Source organism: Malaya genurostris, chromosome 2 (genome assembly GCF_030247185.1).
Source record: "Malaya genurostris strain Urasoe2022 chromosome 2, Malgen_1.1, whole genome shotgun sequence".
Lineage (NCBI taxonomy): Eukaryota > Metazoa > Arthropoda > Insecta > Diptera > Culicidae > Malaya > Malaya genurostris.
This window is the reverse complement of record NC_080571.1, coordinates 233,733,813-233,760,362: the sequence shown is the minus strand read 5'-3', so window position 1 is coordinate 233,760,362 and position 26,550 is coordinate 233,733,813. Positions and strand designations below refer to the sequence as shown.

The 26,550-nt window shown below is 36.6% G+C and overlaps 1 protein-coding gene across 3 annotated transcripts in view; it reads left to right on the top strand.

Annotated features, from left to right (window-relative positions):
* The window catches only part of LOC131428169 (prohormone-3), a 140,639-nt gene extending 114,089 nt beyond the window's left edge, over positions 1-26,550 (top strand). For 2 of the 3 annotated variants that reach the window (XM_058591885.1, XM_058591884.1), the window contains exons 4-7: positions 1,598-1,802; positions 12,405-12,453; positions 12,586-12,642; positions 23,870-26,550. In XM_058591885.1, coding sequence (XP_058447868.1) covers positions 1,598-1,802; positions 12,405-12,453; positions 12,586-12,642; positions 23,870-23,929 — 371 coding nt within the window. In that variant the 3' untranslated portion in view covers positions 23,930-26,550. The remainder of the gene's footprint in view (positions 1-1,597; positions 1,803-12,404; positions 12,454-12,585; positions 12,643-23,869) is intronic. The other variant, XM_058591886.1, reaches the window with a different exon arrangement.

Below are 26,550 nucleotides of genomic sequence, written 5' to 3'. Positions count from 1 at the left end.
CTGCGCACATCCCAAAATATAGAGGCCATAACCTTTCCAGCCGATTGTTGGGCTTTCAGGCGCTTTGTACGAGGTCCACCCGTTGCTGTCCACTCAGATGACGATAGTGTTGACTCCATATTTCATCCATTGTCACATATCGACCCAAAAATCCGTTTTGTTACGTTTAAACATGGTTTAAACACTGCTCAGAACCATCAATACGTTCTCTTTTCTAGCCATTGTTTCGCTAGAACGGTATTTTTTCTCATCAAGAAGCAGTGTAAAATTAAAACACGAAATTGTTTTTGATTCATTGTTCTGAAAATAACAAAAGTAGCGTCACTCGTAGCACAATAACTCACAAACTAATGAATAGAAAACGTCGTGAAATTTTAACAACTGTCTTTCAAAGGTTAGTATTAACTGAATAATTACAGGTTAGTATTAACTGCAATAAAACTAGTGCCATATGTTATGTGTTAGACCCGGGACTTTTCAGCCCATGTGTTATAGTCTAATAATCGATTCATTCTCGGCATCAAAATGGTCAGAAGTATCTAAATTGCCAGAAAAATGTGGGAAATATCTAGGAAAAAATGTTAACTTGTTTCTAGACCCAATTGTTTTCCCATTTTAGAATCTATTGGGACGCATTTCGAACATAATATCACCCCTATTGATCCCATTAGATAATTGGATTTACACGCACTTTGCTTACCACACTTGAATTTTTGTTACAATAATGCACTCGTCACGTTTACACAACGACTGCTCAATAATCAATGTCAAGTAAGATGGTTGATATATAAAAATAAACGCACGCATTATAATCGTATTCGTAGATAAGTCAAATAGAAAAAAATGTAAATAATTAACTTCAAACTAGCAAACACGAGTATATTGTGGAAACAAAAAAAAACGCTACAAATAACTGAGACATAATACACAACAAGAAAAGTCGTAATGCTTATATAATATTATAATGCTTTTTAGCTTACGTTGCAAGTTTCCTGGATAGTTTTCTTGTTATTTTTTCATATTATTATTTGAATATTTTCATTCAATTTTTCCTAGCTTATTTTATCTCTTTGAAACAGATTCTACAGGATAGCTAGTTTTATAACAAAAACTACAACAACACATGTTATGACATGTGAATAGCAGTATCACGCAGCTAAACATTCTTTGAACTTTGGCACTTGTTTTTTTTTAATAGAAGGTCGCGACAAGCATTATCCAATATAAAAAGCTCTTAAGTAATCGAAAAGCATAACATAATTTCGGGATCTAATGCAGTCAGTTTCCAGTACGTCTAGGTAACTTTTTTCCACTCGCGACCATAAAAAAAAAACAAACAGATTCTGCGGTAAAATCCAAAACTCTGCGCAAATCACCTCATCTTCTCCTCTCGCCATACCTACAGCCTTCCATGTCGATGTGCCCATTTACATAACTACCACCCACATGTGTCTAATCTGCGTAAATATGTACACACTCTGCCGAAACGAGCAGCAGGGGCCAGCAGTAGCAAGATTTGCACTAACCGAGATTTCCTACCACCTTTTTCTCTCGTTCCTTTTTTCTTTTCTTTTTTTTTTTGTTCTGATCTATCAAGTTTCGCCTCTTTCAGTCATTGGCCACTGCGTGTTTCCGCTAGGGCGTAAGTACGGTGAACTGTGCCGCCGGGATTCGGACTGCGAATCGGGCCTGGTATGCGACATCTCGACACTGAGTGGGGCCAGCGTCTGCCGCCCGCCGATTGTGCTGGCCAAGCAGTACGCCGAGGATTGCATCACTTCCAGCGATTGTGATATTTCCCGGTGAGTAAAGTAGTTGCGGTAGTGTTTTTTTTTCATTTTTTGTTATTTTCTCGATGCCAAATATCATCAAAGGATGTCTCTTCGCATGTAAGAATTATTTAGGGCTTTTGTCAAACATTTCTCGTGGGAACCAATCGAGGTAATATTCTTAGAACTGACGAAGACTAGCTACCACCTACCAAATAAAACACAAGACCTTTCATATATAGGATTGATTCCTGAAACTCATTAGCGGTGGAACCAATATCCATTAATGAATGTTTTGGTAATGTGGTCTGAAGTTGGGAAATCACATTAACCTTATTATCAGTTTATAAAATAACTCAAAACATTACTCAATTTAAATTTGGAAGCACTACTCATATCGCTGAAATAGTTATTTTAATTCTTAAACTCGATCATAATCAAATGGTCAAATTCAAACATTGGAACCGAAAATTATCTTTTGTTTTAATCTGAACACGTGGCATAATGAAGCTAAAAATAATGATGCCAAACATAACCAAAGTAGCAATCCGCAACTAGTTCTTGCAGTTCTTAAAGTCAAAACCTCTATAATCGAAATAAAAATATAAAATTCTCATCTAGAGACAAAATTTGTACCTGCTAACTCCTCCAATCCGTTGAAATGCTCTATGATTGACCTACCCTGGAAGATCAATCCAGTCGTTCTTTGATTGCGTTTCTTCAAAACACTAATTGGGAGTCCCTCATAGTAACATTTTGGCCTAATCGAGAAGGAAGATCAAAGTCGAATTGTTTAAAGATGAGATGAAAACTAAATAATCTATTAATAAAGCAAAGAATGTTACAGACGGTTTTAATGAAAACAAATCAACAAGTTGGCGAAAAGTCTACACTAATGAGTGTGAATTTCAGGCCTCATTCAAGGGTATTAAAAACACTTCAGCAACAGAACATCATGCTGAGCTGTGCTGAACTGAAGTAGATCGCCCGTAGTTGCACTTCGTGATTGACCGAATGAGTGGAAATGTACAATGAACCAAGAAAATGAATCTTGGGAGAAGCAAATCATTTTCACATACCCACACACTCCTGACTTTTGATTAAATGATCAATAACGACACTGGCTACGACCAAAGGCTGTGCTACTGAGGGAAAGAAAGGAATGTTAGTCCGATACTCGTTGTTTCTAGAGACCGCTGGTACCACTGTATCTCCACGAGCATCACGTGATAGGAGATTTGTTAGTAGGGAGGAAAAGAGATCCGGATATGTTTTGGTAAACAATATGATCTCAACAAAACCTGATTTTCGATATTCAGGAGAAATATATTAAGTAAGAAAAATATAAAAGGAACGATCTCACCAGTATCCCTTTTCTCCTGCTCGCGAATGAGTCCGCTGCAGACCAACCCTAAACCTTCAGTCTGAATGACAAGATCGACTTGTAAACTATCACACATTCCATAGAAATCCGATAACACCGACAATGACATGCAGACGGCGCTTCGATCGGTTAACAGGTTAACATCGTTGAATTTTGGGGTGGCAAATTCACAGTATCCGCCGCTTGAGCATCTTTAGTTTCGCGGATCAATATTATTCAATAAATAGCACCCTCACTACTAAACACATACTTGTCACACCTGCACTATCACTCAAAATAACTATTTCAACCAAATTTTTGACTATACGTATCAAACAACACATTGAAATTATACTTTTTTGACAGCAGCACCAGGACACCGCATCGCACTCCCAGTGATGCCAACTCTCACTTTAGCAACAGAACATTAAGCCGAAATTCTCGAACAATTTGAAGAATTTATAATAAATTTCGCAATTTCAAATGAGTTCTTACATACTAGGTTTGCAGTTAATAATGCAAGATTTTTTCAAGAGATGTTACTGTAAGCAGAGATTAGTTCACCGTCGCAACTATTGCGTCATCTTTATTTTTGCTGTAACATCAAGCTGTTTTGCCAATTGTGCTATATTCATTTAGTGAAATGAACATGTCGAAGCTCCTGCCACGTAAAAAGCGCTTGAGGGAAGTGTTCGCTCAATAATTTGATTTGAAAAAAACTGTGCTGAAACCCATCGAATCTTTGTTGAAACTTACGAGTAACATGCTCTATCGGTCATTCAGTAAAAACCATTCAAGCGAAGAGGTTGTGTTTCGATTGTACTGGCTCGTGAGTTAACGGCTGATACCGAGATAATTCTAAGCTTCAGGTAGTTAAACTGCCCATAGCAAACGCAATATTCGGGGCGTTTCCCGACTGGAAAGCTAGCAACGAAGGCCATCCCGTTCATACGCACAGAGGTGTAGAAACACAGAGGTGCGAGAGCATAGAAGTGACGAGTCACAGAGGTGCCATCGCATAAAGGTGCGAAGACGAAGGGGTGCAAAGGCACAAAGGTGCTAAAGCAACCCAGTGCTGATCTACCAGGTACCAGAATTTGTACGCTGCGTAGGATCAAAAGAGACGGCATATATCGCGAGGTGCTACACTGCAAGCATCGCATTTGATCGCCACCAAGAGCAAAAGCACTGTACCTGGGGTCAGGTACAGGCAGCACAGCAAGTGCAGTGGTGTTCACAACGACGGCAGAGCAACTGAGATAGCAGTAAACGACAGAAGACTGCCAATTGGAAACAGCAGAAGACTGCCAATTGGAAATCGTTGGAAGAGCTTCACGTCGTTCTTCACGATAAAGGAACAGAGACATCAGCTACAAGGTAGATTTAATTTAATTTATTTTTTATTTCTTATATCTGAAATTTTACTAAACATAAGTTTTTATTTTGGTATTATTAATTTACAAAAAAATTTAATGTAATGGATGATCTTATGGAAGATCATCCGAATCCGATTCCGGATACTAGTAAGAGTTTAAATACTCCGAGGGCTAAACATTATTCACAGGGTACCACTGGGCCATGGATAGTCTATCTTCGAAAAAAAGAAAAGATTTTAAATTTGATGCAAATTACCAAGGATTTGACATCACATTTCTCTGAAGTTAAAGAAATATGTAAAGTTAATAGAGATAAAATTCGAGTTGTTGTCAATGACTTGAAACAGGCGAACGAAATTGTAACCTGTAAATTATTTTCTGTTGAATATCGAGTTTACATTCCATCGAAGGAGGTGGAAATTGACGGTGTCGTGACTGAAGCAAGTCTGACGGCCGATGATTTACTTAAAAATGGAGTTGGTCGTTTTAAAAACTCCATGCTTGAGGGAGTTAAGATACTCGAGTGCAAGCAATTGTACTCAGCATCTATTGTCGATGGAAAAAAGTCGTATCGTCCCTCAGATTCGTTTCGTGTAACATTTGCCGGATCTGCGTTGCCTAGCCATGTCTATATCGATAAAATTCGTCTTCCTGTTCGGCTTTTCGTACCGCATGTTATGAATTGCACGAACTGTAAAAAATTCGGGCATACAGCTACTTACTGTAGTAATAAGTCCAAATGTATCAAATGTCAAGGGCCTCATAAGGATAATCTTTGCGATAAAAATGTTGAAAAATGTGTTTATTGTGGGGAGAGACCTCATGATGATCTTTCAGTATGCGCTGCATTTAAGTTGCGTAAAGACAAAATGAAGCTTTCTTTAAAAGCACGGTCTAAGCGCACATATGCAGAAATGCTTAAAACGGTCATACATGTCTCCCCCTTGGAAACCGAAAACGGTTTTTCAAATCTTATGGAGCCAGAGGAATCTGACTCCGACGGAAATAGTGAAGATACCTCGTTTGTCACTCCTCAAGGGTCTGTTAAGAGGAGATTAACAAACCACAAAATACCTAAAAAGACACCTAAAATTACATCTTCAAAAAAAGATCCCCGTGTTAAAGCTAAAAAGCCAAATTTAAAACCAAAAACTGTGCCTCCTGGTTTGTCAAATTCACAAACCAATCCAGAAACTAGCTCAAGGAAAGACAATAATCCAGTGGGCTCCGTTTCACATTCACCAACAGGATTACTTAAGTTTTCGGAAATTGTAGAATGGATTTTCGCAGCATTCAATATTTCTGAACCTCTAAAGACTATCATAACGGCATTCCTTCCAATAGCTAGAACTTTTTTGAAACAGTTATCAGCTCAATGGCCAGTTCTTTCAGGTTTTGTATCATTTGATGGATAATTTATCATCCGCCGCAAATGATTCAATCACTGTCCTGCAGTGGAATTGTCGAAGCATCATGCCAAAACTTGATTCATTTAAAGTTTTGTTGCATAGTCAAAAATGTGATGTATTTACTTTGTGCGAAACATGGCTTACATCAAACATAGCCTTAAGTTTTAATGACTTTAACATTATACGTCTCGATAGAGACTCTCCGTATGGTGGAGTGCTTTTAGGAATTAAGAAATGTTATTCCTTTTATAGATTAAATATTCCTTCGACTTCTAGTATAGAAGTTGTTGCTTGTCAAATAAACATTAAAGGAAAGGACATTTGCATTGCTTCAGTATATATTCCTCCAAGAGCTCAAGTTGGACAACGACAGCTTAATGAAATTGTCGAAGCCCTTCCTGCTCCACGTTTGATTTTAGGAGATTTCAATTCGCACGGAATGATGTGGGGTTCCGTTTACAATGATAGCAGATCATCCTTAATATATAATATTTGCGACAATTTTAGCATGACGGTACTAAATATGGGTAGCATGACACGGATCCCAAGACCTCCTGCACGTCCAAGTGCATTAGATTTATCTCTTTGCTCGACTTCAATTCGACTAGATTGCACCTGGAAAGTATTTCCTGATTTACACGGTAGCGATCATTTACCAATCATCATCTCAATTAGCAGTAACAAAGGCATTGCTAATTCAGTTAATATTCCATATGATTTGACAAAAAATATTGACTGGATTAAATACCAAAGTAATATTTCAAGTGCCTTAACTTCAATGGAAGAGCTCCCCCCACTTGAAGAATATGACTTCCTCGTTTGTTCGATTCTGGAGGCCGCAGAACAAGCCCAAACCAAACGATTTCTTGGTCCATCGTCTAACAGAAGGCCTCCAAACCCTTGGTGGGACAAAGAGTGCTCAGATGCTAAGCACGCGAAACAAAATGCCTTCAAGATGTTTTTAAAACGAGGAGGAGGAACTCCTCAGAATTTTGAAAAATTCTTGACTTTAGAAACCAAGTACAAGAGCATACTTCGGGCCAAGAAATGTAGCTATTGGAGACATTTTGTCGAAGGTTTGTCAAGAGAAACCTCAATGAGCACTCTTTGGAATACGGCCAGACGAATGAGGAATCGTAACGTAGGAAATGAGAGTGAGGAATACTCGAACCGATGGATATTTGATTTTGCGAGGAAAGTTTGTCCAGATTCTGTTCCTACGCATAGCATTATTAGGGAATCTTTTTCAAATAATGGTTCCATTGATAGCCCCTTTTCTATGATGGAATTTTCCATAGCACTCATGTCTTGTAACAATAACGCTCCTGGGTTGGACAGAATTAAATTCAACTTGGTGAAGAATCTGCCCGACCTCGCGAAAAGACGTTTGTTGGAATTGTTCAACAAGCTTCTTGAGCAAAATATTGTTCCACCTGACTGGAGGCAAGTGAAAGTTATCGCCATTCAAAAGCCGGGGAAACCAGCTTCCAATCACAACTCATATAGACCCATCGCGATGTTGTCCTGCATCAGAAAATTGTTCGAAAAAATTATTCTACGACGTCTCGACACTTGGGTCGAGACGAACGGTTTGTTGTCAGATACTCAGTTTGGCTTCCGTAGAAATAAAGGGACGAATGATTGCCTTGCATTACTTTCGTCTGACATCCAAATTGCCTTCGCTCAAAAGCAACAAATGGCATCTGTATTTTTAGACATTAAAGGAGCATTTGATTCAGTTTCCATTGATGTTCTTTCAGACAAGCTTCACCAACATGGACTCCCAGCGGTTATAAATAATTATTTGCACAACCTTTTGTCAGAGAAACGCATGCATTTTTCACATGGCGATTTGGTAACATTCAGAACTAGCTACATGGGTCTACCGCAAGGCTCTTGCCTCAGTCCGCTCCTCTATAATTTTTACGTAAATGACATTGACAGCTGTCTAGTATCCCCATGTACACTAAGACAATTGGCAGATGATGGCGTAGTTTCAGTTACTGGACCCAAAGCTATTGATCTGCATAAACCATTGCAAGATACCTTAGATAACTTGTCCGATTGGGCTGTTCATCTTGGTATCGAATTCTCTGCGGAGAAAACAGAGTTAGTCGTCTTTTCAAGAAAGCATGATCCCGCGCAGCTTCAGCTCCATATGATGGGAAGAATGATCCAACAGGTTTTGACTTTCAAATACCTCGGGGTGTGGTTTGATTCCAAATGCACGTGGGGAGGACACATTAGGTTTCTGATAACAAAATGCCAACAAAGAGTAAATTTTCTTCGAACAATAACCGGATCTTGGTGGGGTGCTCATCCGGAAGATCTAATAAAATTGTATCAGACAACGATACTTTCAGTGATGGAATATGGATGCGTTTGCTTTCGTTCCGCTGCAAACTCTCATATTATCAAATTAGAGCGAATTCAATATCGTTGTTTGCGAATTGCTTTAGGCTGCATGCATTCGACACATACAATGAGTCTTGAAGTTCTGGCGGGAGTTCTTCCATTGAAGGATCGTTTTTGGGAGCTTTCGTCGCGACTGCTAATAAGATGCGAGGTACTGAATCCCCTAGTTATTAATAACTTCGAAAGGCTAGTTGAGCTTCAATCTCAAACAAGATTCATGACTGTATATTTTAACCATATGTCACAGGAAATCAACCCTTCAAGATATATTCCTATCCGTGTCAGCCTCCTAAATGTCCCTGACTCAACTTTATTTTTCGACACATCCATGCAGCGCGAAGTGCGTGGAATTCCGGAACACCTACGCTCGTTGGAAATCCCAAAAATATTTACAAGTAAGTTCAGGCATATCGACTCTGAGAAAATGTTTTACACGGACGGATCGCGAATTGAAGAAGCGACAGGGTTTGGTATGTTCAACAATAATGTTTCGGTCTCCTTTAGGCTTCAAGAACCTGCATCTGTTTATATAGCAGAGTTAGCAGCAGTTCATTATAGTTTGAGTATAATCGTCACATTATCTCCAAACCATTATTTTCTTTTCACAGATAGTCTGAGTGCAATTGAAGCCATTCGCTCAAAGGCTGCTGGCAAAAATGAACCTTTTTTCTTGGGCAAAATAAAACAGTGCCTGAACGTCATATTGAATAATAATTATCAAATCACAATAGTTTGGGTTCCGGCTCATTGCTCCATTCCAGGCAATGAAAGAGCCGATATTTTAGCCAAACGTGGTGCTATTGAGGGTGAAATTTATGAGAGACCAATTGCTTTCAATGAATTCTATAGCGCGTCTCGCCAAAGAACACTTGCCAGCTGGCAAGCTTCTTGGGATAAAGATGATCTGGGTCGGTGGATGCACTCAATTATTCCTAAAATATCGACAAAGGCATGGTTCAGGGGACTGGATGTGAGTAGAGATTTCATTCGTGTGATGTCCAGACTCATGTCCAATCACTACACGTTAGATGCACATCTCCTTCGAATTGGACTTTCCGAGACTAATCATTGTGCTTGTGGCGAAGGTTACCGCGATATTGACCATGTTGTTTGGACATGCGTGGAGTATCGTGATGTCAGATCTCAACTAATAAATTCCTTGCGTACCCAAGGTAGACTATCCAATGTCCCAGTTCGCGACATTCTTGCTTGTCGTGACGTTCCTTACATGAAACTTCTTTATTATTTCATTAAGTCCATTGGAGTTCCAATTTAAATTTTATTTTATGTTAGATTGTTTTCTCTTCCATGAGCTCAACCAATAGCCAGCTATCTTATATTAAATAAAAGTGATGAACTGATACAAACAAACCTGAAATAGTTATAAGATCATGTACAAAATAAATGTATTTCATTTAATGTAATTTATAATAGCAACTCGCTTGATAAAAACAGTGTTTAGATTAACTAATGAATACCAACATACTAATAGGATATTCGAAATGTATTAGGTTTAAAGTACTATGTATTGTAGATGCCACGGCGAAGAAAAACTTATGTATATTGCCTATGAAATAAACGTATTTATGAAAAAAAAAAAAAAATGCTCTATCGGTCGCAACGTGTGAATGTTAATTTAAACGATTTGAAAGTAGGAATCGCAGTGTAAAAGTGACAAAAAATGCACAAATCAATTGAAAAAATTGTAATGCCGAATCGCAAGAACTAAAACCAACTGGCGGAGAGGTTAAGCGTTCGTCGCTAAGCCATTTCTGAGTCGTACAGAAGATTCCGAAGGTGGAAAAATAAACTCCTCATGACCTGAATGAAAGACAGCAGGAAAAGCGAAAAACGGGAAGCGAAATCTTGTTTTCGTGACATGAAAAATACGAAATGAATTTCTTTGGGGAGTCCCTAGCGCAGAAAATCATATGTCAACCTTGGCCAACTGTCGACATCAACTGCAAAAGCTTTTTATCTTATACTGCCAGCTTTTCAAACCAGAGGATCGCTACCAACAGCAAGCTATGACTTAAGCATTACTCGAAAAGCGACCAGAAGAAAAGACATGAGAAAATCATCATGACAACGATTCAACAAACACTGCAAAAACGGTCAAAAACAGCCTTGGGAGTTTTTACCTCTCCCGCCATACTTCTTTGGCTTGGCCCCTTCGGACTATCATTTATTTCCACTGATGTCCCACGCACTTGCTGAGCAACACTTCACTAGTTATGAAGATGTGGGGAAATGACTTCACGCAAAATTCTACGTGATTGGCAATGCTTTATTCTGAATAAAACTTTATGGACACCGTAATGGCCCGGCAATCTACAATTTTCCACACATTCCGAAAAACTTTGTTCAATAATCTTTACCAAAATTGCACTGAAGCATTTTAATTCATTGAAATAAGATCATTTTCTTAACGGTGATTAATGACGTAGTCGGAGTCACAAAAATAAGTTATTTCTATTCATACAACTTCACCTTGTCCCTCGTGCTGATCTACAACTCGGCTGTGTAGACACATTTCGCGCTAACTCGAACAAATGTTGGCAGTACCTACTCAATTTTTAATAGACCTGCCTGGACATGTAGACTTTGTCACAAAAAGTCGCTTTGCGTACCTTACTTTTCAGGAATTCATCTAGATTGTCTTTTGTGAATAAAACAAACTTTACAAAACAGTGTTGTATAAGCGATTTCCACAAAATTAGTCAATTTTTCGATTAGAAATGTTAAAATATTGCTGCATTCAAAATCGTTTTAAAAAAATCAATTTTACAAAAAACGCCACTTTCTATTTGAATGATTTTTTTATAAAATAAGAGCTAAGGATATTTCTTACAATAGCTTTTTCTTATCCAAACTGAATTATTTTTCACAGTCTTTAATCGAATTCTAAATTTAACTGAAGGTCATAATCATCTCAAAATCCAATGAAGTTAAGTTTGTGAGAAGATTCAAAAGACAGGACATTTTCAAAAGACAGTCTGGATCAATTTCGGTAAAAAAAAAAACAAAGTATGCGAAGTGGCTTTTCATGGCAATGTCGAATGTTGTTTTAGCCTGAGAAAACTGAAACTGTCCCAGGGTAATTTCATCAAACAAACACGTTTCACGAAACTGTGTTGGTTTCGCACTTAGCAACGGAGATCTGAGCAAGCCTGATATAAAAAATCACGTTCGAAACTGACACGATTTTCAATTCGACAATGTTGAAACTAGGTTCGAAACTAGCTTCAAACAAACGGTTTGGCAGCAGTTAGGGTGGAAATTTTATTAAAACCTGAGAGTTTGCTGCCTACTCAGAATAAGAAAGTGGCTTATCGAGTTGAAAAATAAAAATCCTCAATCATTTTTAAGCGCCGAACAGTGGGAAAAGTTGATGAATGTATGGCTGCGAATGTTGCTACCAATGTGTGTATGCGCTCTGGGGCTCAAAAATCAACAATTTGGGAGTTTTTTTTTTGTTTTTTAAATAAAATGAAAGCACTGAGCTTATGTAAACATAATGTGATTGAGACGAAAATAACAGGAATTCAACTTTCAAAGCAATCTGCAACGTAAAATAAGTATTAAATTAACATTTTGACTCGGTCCTAAATCTCTGAGCTTGGTGTAATTGAATGTGTTCTTTCAACATACTCAGAATGTAGTCTTGCTATTTTATTTTGTTCCTAGTAGGTTATACAAAAAAAGGTAGAACATTAGTAGAATGCGTTAGCGATGAAAAAATGGAGGAACAAATAACTGAGACTGAAGTTCTAATTTAATGATCATTTTTTCATTGAAAATATTCTGTCGATAAGTTCTAAGAATAATCTTTTTTTTAACTTCATATATGCTGAATGTCACATGTTTTATAACATAAACACGACGTTTAATCTGTAGTGCGATTAAAATCCGAAGTTACCTAAGAGCTGTTTTGTTTCTCAATCGCCCGAAACCCTTTTCCAAAGTTCTCCGTCTGTAATGTCACGAGAGTTTAAAACTAATAAAATCCTCGAGCCATTTACCATTTGTACTGAAATAGCATATTTTTTTCTATTTTCCCCATCGGAAACAGAGGACTCTGCTGCCAGGTGCAAAGAAGACATCGACAAGTGCCACGCAAGGTGAGCCAAATTCGAACCGTGGAAAAATACCCAACAATATTTCGTCATTTGCATTTTGTCCCTTTCGAAATAGTTAAATATATTCAATTTTTATGCATTTTCCATTTCTTACTTTATTCGGTTTCGTGCCAGGTTTGCGCTTACTTCAAGGACCCTCTGCTTTGCATTGGAACTGTTGCTGCTGATCAGGTAAGACTGTGATGCTGTGTAAAGGAGTGGAATAATTTATATTTTTGTTTTGTAAATTATACTCACGAGCCAGGTGTCTATCAATTTCTCACTCAATCACTGAATAATAGTGGAGTGAGTGCCACTAATATCTAAATTGTTGTTTACCAAAAACATAAGACCGGGCGTTGTCCTGATGAAAGACTACGCAGTCGTGCCGGATCTAATATTCTACAAGTTTTCCCTTCAATGGCTGCTTCAAATCAACTAGTTGGGTTCGATTCAATTGTGCTTGTAAAAATTTGATCTCTTGGAAGCAACTTATAATCTTTTGGATTCCATTGTATGCTGCTTTTTAGAGTATCGAAACTCGATGCATGTTAAAATCACTAAACAATAAAATAAAAAAGGCGGGTGGGTAATGTCAGAAACATAACTGGATGTCGTGAATACGAAAACCACTGACATGTTCCTTAACACTTCCGAATATCAATTAGTTGATCAATTGTATGAATTAAGCAAGCTTTCCGTTTTTTCACATTTTTCGCAAAAACAAAGAAGGCTTCACTTGATCTCGATTACTGTGAATTTCACACAGCGAAAAGTGCACAAATCAAACTGTTCTAAATTTGCACTAAACTGAGTATATTTACATTCGATTTGCGAACGACAAATCTTAATAGTTCTTTAGCAAACTTTTAGAACCATTAGAACGGCTGATTTTGTGTGATGCTCCTCACCGTTGTCCTCTTTTCGTTGTTTTTCACCAATGCAAACAACTGGCAGCTGTGACGTAATCGCTCTTGTCGGAAGCGAAACTAATTTTGCAAACGACACACAATACATCTGCTCGCAGTGGCGATAGAATCCAAACGCCTTATGAATTATCCTCTTTGATACACGTTTATACCAAACATTTCAGAAAAGTTTAATTTTGAATTGTTTGAGAACACAACTGAAAATTTTATCATGATTTTATTCGCTATTGAATGTTTCCCCATTTTTAATGTATTTAAAAATGATTATACAGCGTGCATTCCCAGAAAACGGCCGCCAAGACTTTAATGACTGACAAATCCACACAACAGGCATTCCTGCAAAATTATCTTCGGAAACTTTTGTGGTCTATGGTCCATGATACGGGGAACCCTTCTTGCGGGAAGCTTTCTCATACCCAAGTGATTCCCCACTTTCATTCTCCGATCGGCTAAGACCAATTCGAAAATATCTCAATTGTTTCGGATGGAGCAAACCAGTTCTTCTTCTTCCTCTAGTTGGTATACATGTCCATTGCCTTTGTGTGACGAAGAGCAAGTTTGATCTCTCCTCTCACACTGACAACATCAACTAGAGCTGTTATATAAAGTGTGCAAGCATCATGAGACCGCGTGTATATTTTCTCTCAACCCTAGCGCTGGATCACACCAAAATGCTAGAGTAGAGCTCTCAAATTCTCCGAGGAGGACGCAGATATTTTCACCGAAGTGTACATTCCGGTTAGCACCCTAATGAACGATTCGCATAAGAGAAGCATGGGGCACGCATATTCAGCAAAAATACAACTTATCGGCGAAACTGTGTTTTTTCCTTGCTGCGATAAAGATTATCATAGTAAGGCTAGCCCTACGCTAACCAGCACGCACCAGAAATCACTTGTGTTTATCTAGGCGAGAGCACGTGACAGCGATTCATGCGAGAAAAATGTGGTTCACCCGCACCAGCTTCTTGAACCAAACACTCTATTGTCTGTCTATTGGACACTGAGAAGAAGCGCGCTTTTCTTTTTGTGCGGTGTTCGCCGGCTGCATTCTCAGTGTAGGGATGAAACTTACACTTTGGTGTATCACTATAGTGCAATGTCATCACTGCTTCTTGGAAATGGATGGTGCAGAGTCCTCATAATTCTAATCAAGCTTAGCTTTAGTTTGAATCATAAAATTCATTATTTTACGTTTGGCAGCCCTTGATTGCCACGGCAGACAATTGACTTATTGTTAGACGGTATAGGATCAACGGAAGGGAAATCCGTCCGTTGTCGTTTATTTTTACATTCAGATTCTATAAGATCGTGAATGTTATTAGAAAAATGTTGAATAACGGATTGTGATTTATTCCGTATTGAATTATTTTCAGCCTTAGGCTTGTTGCCTTTCCGGTTGGACGCAGGCATTTTTGAAATGAATGAAAATTTAAATTAAACTAACTAGGCTAAATTAGTCTTCGATTAGACTTCTAGCAAGCCTTAAAAAAGGCTGATTAATTTCCTAGTCACTCTAATATCACTCTTTGTATCACTTAGTCACTCTAATATCACTCTTTGTATCACTTAGTCACTCAAATATCACTTTTTGTATAGCCTTGAGAAAGGCTGACTAATTGTTAGTCTTTAAAAAGACTGTTAGTGATTCAGGTAGCCTTGAAAAAGACTGAAGCCTTGAATCAATGAAACTCTAGGTAGCCAGAAAAAATTTCCAGGAGCCAAGAGCTATACGCGTGCGGTGCGAACGACTGTTCAACACCGACTGAAGTAAGTGTTCTTATTTTATCGTTCTAGTGTCCATAAATATATTCATGAAAAATTTCGTCGTAATGTAAATTCTAGCAAGTATTTATTGTAATGCCTCCAGAAACTAGAATTTTTTTCGAATTATACAAAACTCTGCAAATTGATAAAAACTATCTTTGTCACAAAATACACTGATGTCTTTTTTTACGCGACGGATACGAACCACTTAACGAAAACCGCGCAAAAACGCGTAACTTCGGAAATTCCTGGTAAAAAACCGCGTAATTTCAAGGAAACGTGTTTTTGAAACGTCCAGATCAGGTGTAATTTCAAAAACAATTTTTTTGAAAAAACCGACTTTAGAACTTGAAAAAATTTTGAGATTTGCGAAATCGAAAAATCTTACTCCAAGAGTGGATTGAGCAGAGACAGCAGATCTCATTCTTACTCGTGGTTTGAGTACACAGAAAAAAATAAATTGTGATATCACATCAAAATCGCTGCACATCAATGTTTGAGCAACACCTATACGCCTTATTGAAACGACGTATGAGTATTGATGTGATTAAGGAGATGTACTGTACTTATTGTAATGTAGCACGACGTGATGAAAAATAGCGTGACGGCAATCGATGTGACCACAAACAATGTGATTTAAAACAACGTAATTGCAAACGATGTTTTTCGTGAATACAGGTATTATTATGAACTTATTTTAAACATTTACAAAAACATAAATTGTGGGATTTTATACGAAAACAAAACAAATAGGATAAAGTAATAACAAAAACGTATTTTATTTTTTTGTTTCAATTACAGATTTAATTTGATTTAACATTTGTCGTGTTTCGCTAATTTTATCAATAGTGATCGGACCATGTTTTGCTGTTGGCCTACTAGAGTTGCTTTCGATCGAGTACCTTTCACTTTGGAGAGCACTGGCGGATAATGATAACAAAAAATGAAATAAAACATGATGAGGTGTTGTATGACCGAAGCAAAGCTGTCAAGATGTTCACTGACCCTGTGGCCCTGCGCATGAACATAGAATTGTTGAGTTGATCCTAAAATAAAATAAACACATAAATTAAACTAAACGGAAGCCAAAATTAGACATATTTTTTCTTTTTTTATTCCCATTGGTTGAAAATCACAATTTGGTCATGCGGTAGCTTACATTAACATACGATCAATGTGCAATGCATAATACGTTAGCGGTTGCAATCCTGATTCATTATTTCTCGGTTGATTTTTTATTAAGGCGTATACGCAAGTGAGATTCTCTTTGTTTACTTTCTCTTCTATTAATTACCAAGTAGTTTCCACGTTTATCACTCAACTCTTTGCATAAAATGATACCCGAAACATACGACTTTCGAACAGTGTAGTGAAATTGAAGAAAATCTTTTTATTCACATCACAATAATCGAAAGAGAGAGTGATCAAAGAGAAACTGACACTTGCTTATATGCCCTAATGAAAAATCAACCGAGATTTTTGTGAACTGCTGCTTCGTTTGTTCCAGTTTCTGCTCTATTATATGTAGATCTTCCATATAGAACTTCTAGCTGCTGAATTTGCTCTTAGTATATGACAGCTAGTATTACTACACAGACTAACAGACAGGACACTCAAATTAGATTCTTCAATCATTTTACCGGTCATTTCGAATATTCCTTTATTTGGGACAGTACTCACATGTGTCATGATGGCGCCACGTTACCCTATCAAAAACATCCTATCTGTCATCTAGACTGTGTTTATTTTTTTCATTTATCAACAGAGTTGCCATTCATACAGAATTACCTGTAATGTATTGATTTGTATACGTCCATGCGAATTTCATGCAGGATACAGATTTAATGCATATTGCCAAAACTATATACATAATTGTGCCTACTTCTCATCGTTCAACGCAATACAAAATCAAACCCGTTTGGTTACAATATTTACTTGCTTCTTGTCTGCCGCCACTTAATTTCGGGTTAAAATTACCAACACAATAAAAATTAATCTAGATGAGCAACGTTGAGAAAAATAAATGGTTACTTTCTAACATCGCGATAAAGTTAAATATATTATCAACGTAATCCAATAATTTATTGTGACTATTCATTTTCAAATATTTTGATGAAATCAGGCATCCCTGCAAGCAGCTGATCGGTGTTGACAAACGAGGGGAAACCAACTAGTAAAAAAACTTTTACATAACACAAGGGGTGTACAGATAGTAAATAGTTCGCGCAGTACAATATAGGTGGAACTAGTGCATCACGAAAAAATATTTTTATAAGAATTTACTCATACTGTCATGTCTGTTAGTCTGTGATTACTAGTCAAGTTTTCAAGTTATTGCGTAACGCATACATAAATGTGAACGATAAAAATATATGAATATAAGTATGTAAACAGCGTTACCCATTTCTATTCGTCTAAGAACAAAATGCAACAAAACAAATACGATGAGAATGTTCATGGGTGCGAATATGACAATAGAAATACTTACATATTGTAGTTTCCGAAAACAAAGTTTGCTGATAAACGTTAAACTCTGTGGCAAGATGGACCGTGAGCGGTCTTAGCCGTCCTTAGCAACAACACAAAGGAAAGAAAAAACGGCGAACTCTGATACCGGCGCTGGAAATAGAGGTTATAGAGAAAATCAGTATGAATAATTTTCTGAACATTAAATCCGTGGCAGTTATAGCGTTAATGATATTCTTCATTACAAAATATTTCATATTACTTACCCAGAAAACGAAAAGGTCTTGTAAGTTTTATCTGAACTTACGAGTACTCTTAACTCACGAATGGCCCACAAAGTTTGACACAAACAGCATTGCACTACAGTCGGTGTTGAACAGTCGTTCGCACCGCACGCGTATAGCTCTTGGCTCCTGGAATTTTTTTCTGGCTACCTAGAGTTTCATTGATTCAAGACTTCAGTCTTTTTCAAGGCTACCTGAATCACTAACTAAGTGACTAAGTGATACAAAGAGTGATATTAGAGTGACTAAGTGATACAAAGAGTGATATTAGAGTGACTAAGAAATTAATCAGCCTTTTTTAAGGCTAGCTAGGAGTCTAATCGAAGACTAATTTAGCCTAGTTAATTTAATTTAAAATTTCATTAATTTCAAAAATGCCTGCGTCCAACCGGAAAGGCAACAAGCCTAAGGCTAAAAATAATTCAATACGGAATAAATCACAATCCGTTATTCAACATTTTTCTAATAACATTCACGATCTTATAGAATCTGAATGTAAAAATAAAAGACAACGGACGGATTTCCCTTCCGTTGATCCTATGCCGTCTAACAATATTTACGAGATTCTTCCTGAATCCGATTGTAGCGACATAGAAGAAAATTCTTCAAAAATTCCCAAAATGGACGCTTGTCGTTCTGGGAAGAAACATCAATCTATGCCACCAGTGACGGTGATGATTTCCGACTTCAAAGCATTCCGTACTGAGCTTTCTACTTTTCTCCCGGAAGTGAAAGTCTCATTTCAAATCGGACGAAGAGGAGAATGTCGAGTCTTGGTGGATGGATTGGAAGATTACGAACGTCTTATTCGATATTTGTCCGAAAAACTTCATAAATTTTATTCATATGATATAAAATCAGACAGACCCTTCAAGGCTGTCTTGAAAGGATTATCAAATGATCAAAGTATTGATGAAATTAAAAATGAACTAAAAGAATTGCTTGGTTTTGCCCCTTCCCAAGTAATACTTATGAAAAAAAGAGCGAATGGTACTTCTAAACCACGCTCTGGAATTTCCCATGAACTTTACCTAATACACTTCAATCGAAGTGATGTAAACAATTTGAAAACTTTAGAAAAAGTACGTTTCATTTCCCACATTAAAATTCATTGGGAACATTATAAACGGCATAATCGTATTGCTAACTTAACGCAATGTCGTCGTTGCCAAGGCTTCGGTCATGGAACCAAAAATTGTCATATGGATATACGGTGTTTGAATTGTGGTAAATCGCATTCGAAAGACGTTTGTCCAATGAATGAAACCACTGATAAATTTTCATGTTCAAATTGCAATGGAAATCATAAATCCAATTATTTGAAATGTCCTGTCAGGGAAAAAATTTTAAACGCTCGTTCGCTTAGACAACAAGTCAAATCAACGACCTTAAATTTACAGAATATACCTGAAAATTCTTCTAAGGCACCTGCCAATTCGTCTTCTAACGAAAACAATTTATTGACAGGTAGATCGACCTCGTCATCATCTTCTTCTAATGTCAGTTATGCTGGTATATTAGGTAGAAATCTATCTCCTATTTCTTCTAATGTAAATAATCAAAACACAGGACCGCCTTGCAGTTCTTCTTCTAACGAAAACAATTTATTAATAGGTAGACCGGCCAAATCATCTTCTTCTAATGGCAGTCTACCTACAAATATTCCTTCAATGCCATTCGCTTCTTTAAATGAAGTCGATTTAGGCGATATAACTGAAAATAAAATGATCTACCTACAAGATCAACTTTTTCAAATGATCATCCAAATGAATTCGACTTCATCACTTTTTGAAGCATTTCAAATCGGATGGAAATTTGCAAATAATATTATAATGAATTTAAAATTTAACAGTGATGTTAAATAATTATTTGAATATTTTAAATTGGAATGCTCGATCTTTGAAATCGAGTGAAGATGAATTTTATAATTTTCTCAAAGTTCACAAAATTCATATTGCCATTGTGACAGAAACTTTTCTTAAACCAAATGTAAAATTGAAAAGTAATCCACATTATGTGGTTCATCGATTTGACAGGTTTACTGGAATTGGTGGTGGAGTTGCCATTTTTGTCCAACGGCAAATTAAACATCGAATTTTACCTTCTTTCAATACTAAAGTTATTGAAAGCTTGGGAATCGAAGTTGAAACCATTCATGGAATTTATTTCATCGCTGGAGCATATTTGCCATTCCAATGCACCGGCGAACAATTAAATTTCTTTAAAGGCGATTTGCAAAAACTTACAAGATATCGATCGAATTTTTTCGTAATAGGGGACTTAAATGCTAAGCATGTCCAGTGGAATTGTAGGCAAAATAACAGTAATGGTAAAATACTTCATATTCAACTCTCAGCTGGTTACTTTACAGTTCTTCATCCCAGTAATCCTACTTGTTTCTCTTCCGTGAAAAACCCGTCTACAATTGATCTGGTTCTAACAGATCAAAGTCACATTTGTAGTGAACCGATTACTCATGCTGATTTTGACTCAGATCATCTTCCTGTAACATTCAGACTTTCCAACGAAGCTATAATTAATCCAATTAGTTCTATTTTCAACTATCATAGAGCTAATTGGTTGGATTACAGATCTCACATTGAAAATCATGTGGATCATGAAACTATTTTAGAAAATTCTGCGGACATCGACACAGCAATTGATAATTTGAATCATTATATTATCGAAGCTAGAAATCTTTCAGTTCCCAAAGCTCAAACTAAATTAAATTCTCCTATCATCGATGACAATCTTCAACTGCTCATTCGGTTGAAGAATGTTCGTCGACGACAATATCAACGTTCTCGTGATCCTGCTATGAAAAACATAGTTAAGGATTTACAAAAAGAAATTAAACATAGATTTACTCTTTTGCGAAATGAAAATTTCGCTAAAGAAGTTGAACAAATTAAACCATATTCTAAACCTTTCTGGAAACTTTCTAAGGTTCTTAAGAAACCTCAGAAACCAATTCCTGCTCTCAAGGAAGGAAATCAAATACTTCTTACAAATGGTGAAAAAGCTCAAAAACTTGCTCAGCAGTTCGAGAGTGTCCACAATTTTAATTTAAACGTTGTGAGTCCTATTGAAAATGAAGTCTCACTGAAGTATGATCATATTTCAACCCAAGTGTTATCACACGATGACATTATTGAGACGAATTTTGATGAAATTAAATCAATTATTAGGAAACTCAAAAACATGAAGGCTCCTGGTAATGATGGAATTTTTAATATTCTTATTAAAAATCTCCCCGATGTTGCCTTGAGACTCCTGGTTAAAAATTTCAACAAGTGTTTTTCATTAGCTTACTTCCCAAAAAGATGGAAAAACGCTAAAATAATTCCTATCCTAAAACCTGATAAAAACCCAGCAGAAACATCAAGTTATCGCCCAATTAGCTTACTTTCTTCTATCAGTAAACTTTTTGAAAAAATTATCTTGTTGAGAATGATGACTCATATAAATGAGAATTCAATTTTTTTACCAGAGCAGTTTGGATTTCGTCATGAACATTCAACTACTCATCAGCTTGTCAGAGTAACGAACATGCTAAAATCAAATAAATCTTCTGGGTTATCCACTGGAGTTGCTTTTCTAGACATAGAAAAAGCATTCGACAGTGTTTGGCACAAAGGTTTAATAGCAAAAATGTCTGATTTCCAGTTTCCTATTTATTTGATCAAAATGATTCAAAATTATTTAACTGATCGTACTCTTCAGGTTAGCTATCAGAATTGTAAATCTGAATTGCTACCCGTACGAGCCGGTGTTCCGCAGGGTTCGAGTGTAGCTCCAATCTTGTATAATATTTTCACTTCTGATCTTCCAAATCTACCCGTTGGTTGTCAGAAATCGCTATTCTGTGACGACACAAGTCTGTTAGCCACAGGTAGAAATCTAAGAGTGATCTGCAGTCGCCTACAAAGAAGTTTAAATATTTTCAGTGATTATCTGTCAAAATGGAAAATTAAACCAAATGCAGCAAAAACGCAATTAATTATCTTTCCTCACAAGCCAAGAGCTTCTTTTCTAAAACCAAACAATAATCACATTCTCAAATTGAATGGCTTGGAATTGACATGGTCTGATCAAGCTAAATACTTAGGTTTAACGTATGACAAAAAACTCACTTTCAAGGATCACATTGAAGGAATCCAGGCAAAGTGTAATAAATATATTAAATGTTTATATCCTCTTATAAACAGAAATTCTAAGCTCTGTCTAAAAAACAAATTGTTAATTTATAAACAAATTTTCAGACCAGCCATGCTTTATGCGGTACCAATTTGGTCAAGCTGTTGTTCCACCAGGAAGAAAACGCTTCAAAGGATTCAGAATAAAATTCTGAAAATGATTCTGAAGCGTCCTCCCTGGTTTAGTACAAATGAGTTACACAGACTCACAAATATAGAACCATTAGATGTAATGTCACATAATATTATAAGCAAATTCCGACAAAAATCGATGCAATCTTCAATTGAATCGATTCGCTCTCTGTATTAGTTAGTAAGTTAGTATATAAGTTCCTTTTCCCCATTACACAATACAAGTAGGTTTAGAATTTTCCCTACACAAAAACCCAGAATTGCGGAAGCAAATGATGTCTTCATGGTAATAACCAAATCATATATATATATATATATATATATAACAGGGCTGAAAAGTCACCACTTGTGGCTGAACACCCAATTTAAATCTTAATAATTTAATTTTAACTCATATTCCAATAAATAGTTATTAAAAAAAAAAAAAAAAAAAAAAAAAAAAAAAAAAAAAAAAAAAAAAAAAAAAACAGCATTGCACTGGGGAAAAAACACTAATTTAATAATGCGCGCCATAGTGTAATATCACACAATTTTAGGTGAAGTATAGATGTGTATTAATTTCAACGTGTTAAAATGTCCAAGCATGTTATAACACGCATTTCATAGGACAGGATTTTACGCGAACAGAATTATATTGACGTTCTCATGCTTGATATTACATTATTTGATGAAAATTTTTTACTACATAACTTCGATTGTGATATTATATCGATTTGCATACAAGATTCAATCAATTTGATGTTCATAAATTCAGTACGTTGTTTTGTTGTAATAATAGAAGATTAGGGTATTATCGCTTTTGAAAAATGCAATATTGTCTCCAATTAACGATTACGTCTTTATTTCCAGCACATTAGTAGAAATTACATCGAGGATTATTACAACTTTTTTTTGCTGTGTACAGGGTCCGGCACTCGAAGTGTAACCTACTTCAGACCTTCGAGCCTGGCGTCAAGGTAAATGCGACATATTATCGGGAAAGTATTCTGGAGGTTGCTTTGAAGCCGTGGGCAGACAAACATTTCGGTGGCAGACCATGGACGTTTCAGCAGGACTCGGCACCGTCTCACAAAGCTCGAGTGAACCAAGAATGGCTGAAAAACAACGTTCCGAACTTCATCACGTCTACACAATGGCTCTCGAATTCACCAGATGCGAATCCAATGGATTATTCTCTTTGGGCCATTTTGGAGAGCAAAGTCCGTACTAAAAGATACACCAGTCTCGAAGCGCTGAAAAAAGTTATTGTCCGCGAGTGGGCCAAAATACACCTGCAAGTCACATTCGGGCAGCTTGCGATTCGTTTTTTGACCGTCTCAAGGCCATAGTCAAGGCAAAAGGTGGTCATATCGAGCAAAAGTGAATTGATTCTGAATTTTGTGTTATTTTTACACATTTTGTACTTTGAATTAAGTAAAAGTAATTTTCCAAACTGAATTTATGGCCTTTTTAATTGGTTACACTTCGAGTGCCGAACCCTGTATATGAGATGGCTACTGAAGCTTAGATGAACAGGGGTACCGTCAACTTGAAATAAATAGAATCAAGCCTACAAAACTACTAACTGTTTTGTTATTTGAAACAAGCTCCATTCTTCTACGTGTACAATGAAAGAAACTAAACAATCTGTTTGTTCTATCTTTCAGGTTAAAAATGAAATCGAACACACCGCAGGCGAGAAACGAATCATCTACAGCAAACACTAAATCTTTGGAGAAAACGAAAACAACCCTGCAGCATAGAAATAGTGATCTACACAGCCTACTAAAAGTAACCAACATCTAGAAACCGAAGGCATAAATGAAAATCAAGTTACCCATGTACAGAAGCTTTACTTTTCGAAGCATTTTTCCGTTTCTGTTACTAGACACTGTTACTGTATAGTCCAGTAGCAAATTATGCACATTATGACAAAGATATGAAATGGAGAGCTCCTAAAATGAGAATTAATTCAATTCAACAACCAAAAAATAAAACGGCACGTCGAACTACATATACACTGGAATGTATTTACTACCAGACAAACTTTGCAAAAGTTTTCAATTGGTGTGGTAAAGTAGTTAAGAGAGTATACATATGGTAATGGTACAGAAGAACACAACCGTACACTACAATGAACTAATACATATCAATCAATGTCCTTATTGTCATTAAAATTAGTATTAAATATTTTTCTTTGGTAATCAATACAAAAACTTAACTATTAAGATCCGGCGAAAGTGTCATTAAAAAGGCGGACGAAATATGATAAGGACTTTACACTAAACATAAGATTTTTCGAAGATCCTTTCACCTTTGAAAGCTAGCACAAGTTGCAATGTTACCACCAAACAAATTCAAAATTATATAATGCTTTCTAATCATTAATCTTGTCTACATTTTGACTACAGTGCTAGTATCGAAATCACGCCTACAATAGACGTTGATAAATATGTTCAGAGTGGGAAATATTTCGACTGTCATTTCCGGGTGCTATTCCAGACAGGGAGCAAATCAATTCGCTGATAATGTGATGTTTTTCTTCTTTTCTTCTCTTTGACACCGTCCGTGGGGTGCGCAAAATTGATTCTGTAATGATTTCTTTAGTCCTGAAGAGCCACCATTCATTTTAGCCAGATGTGAAATAATATCATTTCATCGATCCCCAAAGTTCACCTTTCGCCTCGTCGAAAAAAAAACATGTACGACCCCGGGTCAATACTCGATAACGATGTCGAGTTATGGCCACAGTCGGAATGGTGCAAGCTCTACATGACGTGGCTCTTTATTTAGTTTTGGATTACCGCCAACACTTACGTTACGCAACATTATTGACCGTTTATTACTGCGCATCATTCGCTCCACTCCACCTCCCTGGGAGATCTGAATGAAACCAACTACGACAGCATCAAACGAAATAACTCATATTGGTATTATCTGCACTTTCGTCTAATTGTGTTTACTACTATTTACAAGATATGTAAAATATTACCGATACAGCGTCTAAGAAAAAAAAGGTACGCATTTTTGTCCGGAGTATTATTATTGCATGGTACATGTAATAATGAAGAGTCACTGATATTATACTGATATAATCGGTTCTTATGCAATGAAACATATCGTTATATTAAATAATACTTGAACAGAAAGAATGACCTTAGGTTAAAGAAAGTTATCTAATAAGCATAGGTTTTAACTAAACAAAACAACAAAAATATCATACTGGCTGAGGCATTTACTTATCGTATGTTTAGCATAAACTAAAATATAACACTAACAAAACTGAAATAGTGGATGTAATAAAATGCATGATATCAAACAAAACCAGGTTAGCAAGAAGCCCTGAAGAAGTTATGGTTAAATATTTCAGCACACTTATCAGCAACCAGACTAAAATCATGTATAATCTTCACTTTTCACTATTATTTCGATGTTTTGTAATAAATAAATAAAAAAGTATTGACTGAGCCTACAACGTGTCCATCAACGTTGCACACCGCAGAAGATAAACAATCATTAACAAAGAATAACTGACACTAACCAACATGCTGAGTGAAGTTATGAGATAAAATAACAAATATTTCCATTCGACAAGAAACCAAAATGACGACAAAGAAAATGGTTTTTATCTGCTGCAAAAACCCTTTCTCCCCGGAAGAAAACATAAACAACTGCAAACTGCAACTGTGCTGGAAAGAACAACTGTAACCAGTAGAGCATGGGATTATTGTCACGGATCGTCCTTCATTCTGGAAAAAAACACTATCTTGCATTGAAGCACCGAGTCCATCAAACTTTCTAGAATGTCGGCCGTCACCCTTGACGAGTAAACCGCGTGAGGGCTGTGGGGAAACCAAAAAAGGGAAGGGTCAAAAATCAAACGAAAAACAACCGAAAACGAAAACCACAATGCTTTATTGGCCTAACCTTAGGTTACGATCGAGTAAGCAAATTTTCCGTTTCAAATTAATGGAGAAAAACTTAACATGCAAACATATCAAATCTCTCGAAATGGTGCCACAACTATGAGCCAAGCTGTTCCACATCAACGATGAACATGAATTTTTCCTAACGCCTGATTAATCGACTAACGAGCGATTGTGAAAGTCAAGCTACAATTATGAAATATGTCTCATGTTCGCAGAACGAAAATTTGTCTCATTGCCTATACTTTCTCATGGTTATTATAGATGTACTTGTCAAAGTAACGGACATTTACTCACTATACAGAAACACTCACGCATTGTGCACCTTTATTATACAGACACGAGCAGGAAACAATACCACACTCTCTAATGTACAAAAACAACAGAGGCAGAAAATATATGTGTACATCTTTCAAAACTCA